Source organism: Echinops telfairi, unplaced genomic scaffold, assembly GCF_000313985.2.
Source record: "Echinops telfairi isolate 266 unplaced genomic scaffold, ASM31398v2 ScPeMD7_23;HRSCAF=83, whole genome shotgun sequence".
Taxonomy (NCBI): Eukaryota; Metazoa; Chordata; class Mammalia; order Afrosoricida; family Tenrecidae; genus Echinops; species Echinops telfairi.
In genome coordinates, this window is record NW_022103920.1 from 477,220 (window position 1) to 483,619 (window position 6,400).

At 46.9% G+C, this 6,400-nt stretch overlaps 1 protein-coding gene across 1 annotated transcript in view; it reads right to left on the reverse strand.

The window, feature by feature from the left end:
- LOC101660933 (zinc finger protein 282) overlaps positions 1-6,400 on the reverse strand; it is a 17,544-nt gene that overhangs the window by 948 nt on the left and 10,196 nt on the right. Inside the window, exons 4-5 of the mRNA XM_013007547.2 lie at positions 3,429-3,548; positions 1,278-1,391 (exon numbers count right to left, since the gene is read on the reverse strand). Of these exons, the coding sequence (XP_012863001.2) occupies positions 1,278-1,391; positions 3,429-3,548 (234 nt within the window). The remainder of the gene's footprint in view (positions 1-1,277; positions 1,392-3,428; positions 3,549-6,400) is intronic.

A 6,400-nucleotide genomic window follows, 5' to 3' on the forward strand; every position in this document is an offset into this window, starting at 1 on the left:
GCCCGAGGTCCGCTCGGCTTCCTCACTGAAAGGTCTGTCACAAAGTTGACGACTTACTGGGAGTCCAAACTTCATCCTGCCACGCACTGTCCTCACCTGTGCACGCACAGGCTCTGGGGCTGGGCTCCTATTGATTAGCACCCCAACACCCTGGACCCTCCCCATTTACCTAGTATTCACTCAGGAGAAACTCCAGCCCATGTTCCTTTCTCTTTGACACAGACATACACAACTTCGAGAAGCTTCTTGAGTTGCTGTTTTTATCCACAACTCCGTGCTGGAGTAATCTGAGTAATTGTGACCCTGACACAGTAAATAATCTAACTGTGGGAAACAGAAAGATTTCTCCCAACTCGTCTCCCCCAAAATTTATGTTAGACTTAGGACACTGCTTGCAGCTAATGGTAAAAGTTACTTCCCCCCTTGAGGCAATCAGCTGCCAGACTGCTGCCTCAACCCAGAAGGGGGGGTGGGGGCTGCTCCCTGCTGCTGGGGACAATGGACTACTTCTCTCTGAGGCTTGCTACCATTAGCTTGGGGCCTACACCCTACTGATAATGGTTCCTATGGAGATCCAGAGACCAGATCAAACTGGCTCCTTAAAATCCAAAATTAAGCCGCCATCCTGAATCTAGGCTCCACCAATCTTGTCACATGTGTACCCCAATCTCTCCTCTTCCTGTTGTGTGTCTATCCCTAGATTGTTACCCTCTCATTGCTGTATAACCTACAGTGCAACCCCTTCCTGTGACGTATGTCTTTACCTGTAATTAGTGGGCTTGTACTCCCCACAAATCATATATAGACCTGGGTTAGCAATAAAGGCCTTTCTCTGGGCTCTTCCCTTGACCTCTCATCTCCTGTCCTCACTCCTGTTCCCTTTCCCCTTGTCCTCCTTCCCCTCCCCCTCTCTCTACCTGGACCACCAAGCGGGACTGAGGTGAGCATTGCTACCATGAAATGTGTCTTGACTCTATTATTTCTCTCTCTCTTCTATATCTCATGCTCTTGATGACTTTAATATTTATCTCAACCGTACAATTGTGCCTATCGAACCCGTGATTAGTGGTAGGGGGCTAGCACCCCACCACCACCACATCTAACGATCCCTTTGAAAGGCCCTCTCCATTTCACTAGTCAACAAATGCCAAAATCTACCTTCTCCAGCTGAGGGCCTGCCACACTTTGGTTCATGAGCCCCTCTTGGCCTTTAACGCACAACAATTTGACCTGGTGGGTTTCCAGCAGCGGAGTCAGCTCGGGGCTGGCTCTCTCACCCGAGTTGGGGTCTGTCGGGATATCTCTCTCCACCAAATCCTGCTGGTCCCACACACACTGGTGTTCTTCCTGCTTGATCCGGGACAGCAGTTCCTGGGCGGAGATCGGGGAGTCTGCGCAGAGACAGTGCAGCAGAGGCCTTAGGGAAAGTGCATTGAACTGATGTTTTGAATAAATCTCGATTTCATGCAATTAGTTCTTTCCCCTAAAAATCACTCACTCACTGCCATCCAGTTGATTCTGACTCATAGCGACCCCAAAGGGCAGGGTAGGCCTGTTTCCAACTTGTGGTTTTGAACTGCAGACCTTAGGGTTACCAGCCCAATGCATACCCCACTACACTACCAGGACTCCTAAAAGTGAGGCATAGTTAATTTGTCCTAATTAAGAGTTTGGGGCAGCTTGGTTCTAGTTAATTGTGCTTTTGCTGCAAATGGAGTTGCTGGGTGGTGCAGAGATTACCATGCCAGGCTAATGTCGGAGGCAGGAGGCTGTGGTTGTAGGTTACACACTATGGAGCACTGTTCCCCAAAGCGGGCAATATTACCCCCTGAGGTGCTGGAATGATCCAGTGGGTTGCAAAAGCAGACACCTGAGAGTGGCGATACCGGGAGGGTGGAGGGAGGGTGAGGTAGAAAGGGGGAATCGATTACTCCTCCCTGGGGGATGGACAACAGAAAAGTGGGTGAGGGGAGACATCAGGCAGTGTAAGGTATGATAAAATAATAATTTATAAATTATCAAGGGTTCATGGAGGGGAAAAAAATGACAAATGAGGAGCTGAGTCCAAGAGCCCAAGTGGAAAGCAAATGTTTTGAGAATGATGAGGCCAACGAATGTACAAGTGTGCTTTACACATTGACGTATGTATGGATTGTGACAAGAGTTGTATGAGCCCCCAATAAAATGATTTTTAAAAAGCAGACACCTACTGAAATGGTTGGGGATTGTGTCTACTGGACATTCCTGGGGAAGGGTCGTGGCGGAAGGGGCAGCATGATGACTAAGCCTTTTGGTATAGGAGATCAAGCTGAGTCAAATCTTTTTTGGCTCCTTGCCTTCCGGTAGAGTTAAACCTTGCATCTGGTTCCCTGATCTCCTGTTGCTATCAGTAGGCTACTGAAGGTGGATCCGTTTAGCCAACTTCACATCCACCTCTGCATCCACCCGCCTGTGCACCCTACTGTCTCTGCTTTGCCATCCTGCTTCCTTTTCATCAGCTTCCACGAATCAGGAGAAGCCTGACTTGAACCAGACTGGACTTACCTATTTCTACAGCGGTGTCAGCCACTTGCTGATATCTCTTGCTATGTACAACACATGCAAGTGTTTCCCTACACAGTGCAGCCGAACACACCCACACTTTATCTTGAATGGTGGTACAAACTTCTTAATTGCCAGGGACCCACTGTCTCTTTCTCCCTCCCCAAAGGGTAGTAGGCCAAATAAATTTGGGAAGCTATGGTCTAGATCAGGGGTCAGCAAACTGCAACTTGCAAGCCATAGGCAGCACTTTCAGTATGCACATGTAGTTCTGAAGTAAAATTGAGAAGGAAAATAAAAATGTTATTCAGATAATGGTGACTTCATTCATTTACAAAAAACATTCATGGCTCTCAAATAATTTTTAAATGGTTGTAAGGGACAGGATTGGCCCCTCCATGTGAGATCCTGTGGGCCCTGTTCCAGCCTAACACACCTGCACTTCACCCTGGAGGATGGATGGCCTCTAGTACAGCGCTGTTCATTGTCAGGAGGCACTGCATTGTCCTGTTTAGGGACAGTAAGTTTGGGAACCTGTGGACTAGATGGGCCACATTTTGCTCTCCATTCCTCTGTCAGTGGACACTTGGGAGGTCCCCAGCTCCGGGCTGCCGTGGAAAGTGCTACAAGAAACTCTGCATGGCTCTCTCTCACGGCCCTGCTTCCACAACCCTCGGATTGTTACACCTCGAGAGCAGTTGCTTTAAACATTTAAATAGTTAAAAGCGCATGATACTGAGAGAAGCCAGCACAAGCCAAGCCTCTTTCAGGGCAAACCATCAGTGCTGTGTGCCCATCTGTCCCGTGGAAGATTCTGGTCTCCATCCACGGCCGTCCATTGACACCCCAGCCTGGGTACCCAGGAAGGCACGAGTGGCCTCACTCACCGGTGATGGGCTCTGTGGGGAGCTCCCTCTCCTCCACACCTCGGTGGCCCCGGACACCCAGGGCTTCTTCACGCTTCACCTGAGAGGATGCATCCTGTGTGGGCAGCAGGGGCTCTGCTCCTGGGGACCAAGAGTCACACCACTCAGCCCCTTTTTTCTGAACGAGCTTCACCAGGAAGTCTTTGGGGTCGGGGCTGAATAAATGTGGCTGAGCACAGCCACAGCAGTGGCCAGGAGTGAGGTGTCTGGTTTGGTCAGGGGAGAGATCAGAAGTCCCGGGTCTGACCCAGCCTACCAAGCTGTCTGGGGATATATCTATGAGGAAGCCTAGAACAGACATAAGCAGTGAACACAAGCCCAGGAATACCCGCTCCACTCGGCCAAACTAATCCCCCTTTCCTGGGGAATAGCTTGGCATAGCCCCCATCTCAAGACACCCAAAAGGAACGCTACACCCTCCACCATCAGCTTTAGAACCCTTGCTATTCCCCTGTCCCTGTTGTCATTGGCCCACCGCTCACCTCCCCCTGCCTCCTTCCTGGTCTTGTTTGATCAATTGAAATGTATCCGAGAGGAATTACTGAGAGTTGAATGATGGGTAAACATGAGAGTGGGGCAGGAGGAAAGAAAAATGAAAGAAGAAAGTAAAAATTATACATAGGTATAAATATAGATGTGGACATATGAAAATATATAAGGATTTTCTTAAAAGACATGCAAAAGGGCCCAGAATGCTTAAAAACACACGGATATTCGAAGGCATTTTAAGAAATCATCTTTTCAAACTTATCTGGGCAGCACCCAGCACACATATGGTCCATTTGGCAGATAATTAACCTAACAGTACACTTAGAAATGGCCGCAGCAAACTGCCCTTTAAGTAGGCTTTTTTCCTCCCCCCCAACCTTCTAGGTGGGAGGCAGGTATAAACACCATACCTCCATCCCCACTTGGTCACCACCATCATCCGGAAGAACGGGTGTAAATAGTAAATAGACACAAGCCAGGGGGCTCCAGCCCAATTTGTAAAGCTAAGCACATAAGCCACAAGTCCTCTCAGCAGGGTATTGCTTAATTCTGCCACCTAGCTAGGTGGGAAGGATACACCCCGTTACCCCACCCCAAGTGGGTCACCATCGGAAAAAGCAAATCCCACTCCCTCTGCCCTGATTCACCAGAGGCCTATTCTCTCAAGATAACTAACTTAAACCATAAGGGTGGAAGACCCACAGCCATACCAAACACCAAAATAATTCCCCGAGCCATAATCTCAACACCACTCCAACACCCTACCAGATCACGACCTACCCTACCAGATCATGTCATAGTACCAGACACCGGCCCCAGCTGCTTAAAAAACCTCTGCTACACACAGTCCTGGCTCCCTCCATGGACAGAGTGGGACACAGCTGTTGTTCTTGCTGGCTCTCTTGCTGCTGTGTTCCATCACTCCTATACCCTCCCCATCTTTAAAAAAAAGTTGAGAACTATTCTTATAGTACATACTCAGTTGGGACTTCCCCATTTGAAGGTATACGAAAGAACAGGGGGAAATAGATAGAAACTACTTTACTGTTTTACTCTTAATTTTATTGTTTATTTTCTAGTCCCTAAACACACCATCAATCCAGAAGTTAGCACCCGCAACAAAGACAAAGTTCCTGGGCACAGCTTAGAGCCCAAACAGACATCCGTTAACAGCTGTCTTGCAGCTTACTCCAGTGTTATTTTTAAAACTTTTGCCTCTAGCCCTTTCCTTCAATTGCTCCCTCTCTAAATAGTTAAAGTTTATTCCATACCCTATCTTTTTGTTTCTCTTTTCTCCTTGTCCAACCTTTTCTTTCCTTCTCATCCTCATAAAACTAGCTGACACTATTCTTACATTTTAAAAAATACTTTTTCTATCAATTAATAGTACGCCTTCCTCCATCGTTGCAAACAGGCGTTTTTTTTTAATCTAACTTCCCTTCTTTTAGCTACCAAATAGCACTGCTTGATCACCCCTTTTTTTGGCTCCTCTTCTTTTGCCTGTTGCTCCTTCCTGTCTCCCACAGCTAACATTTCCTCTCCCACTCTCTGGTCGTAGCTCTCACACATAATCTAATACACCCCCACCCACCCACCAGATACTTAATACAAACTGTCCACCACCCTCTACTGCACCACCTAACAGAGTTAACTACTCCAACATAACACCACCTCCCTAACACCCCTAATAGCAACCCCAAGATGTCAAGGGAACAACAGAAGGTATCACTGCACACAAAAAGACAAGAGAAACAGAAACAGCCGAGTACCAACCAGACCTAAATGTAATGCCTGAAACTGAACAGGCTATGGATTTGCCAGAAAAAGAATGTAAAAGCACGGCAATCACACTCATGAGACATCTGAAGGAAAGTCTGAGAGAAAACGTGAGACATTAGAAAAGCTAGTAACCTCACTACAAACTCCACACAGAAACACAAACCCAAACACCACAGCAGCAGCATTATGCAATACTATAAAGGAACAGCACGAGGCTATAAAATAACAGAAACAGAATAGAAGAGATGGACAAATTTGCGAGCTATAAGACAAATCTATACACTCTAGCCTAAAAGAAGATTAACAAAGAATGCAAGAGAGACTGAGAAAAGCTTGAGAACAATGTGGGACACAATCAAGAGGAACAACCTGTTTATTATAGGGATCCCAGAAGAGGAAGAAGCAAAACAAATCTACACAATGAAGAATCCAAGAGCTCCTGCAAGAAAACTTTTCTCAAACGTCTAAAGGAGGAAGAGATAATTATTCAGGAAGCTGAAAGAATCCCAGCCAGGAGAGATCCCAAAGGAATACTCCCAGCATACTGTAGTCAAGATGTCGAATATCAATGACAAGGAAAAAATCCTAAGAGCAGCCAGAGAAAAAAAGATCATTTACATCAAAGGGTCAGCAATAAGCATAACCTCAGATTTCTCAGCAGAAAC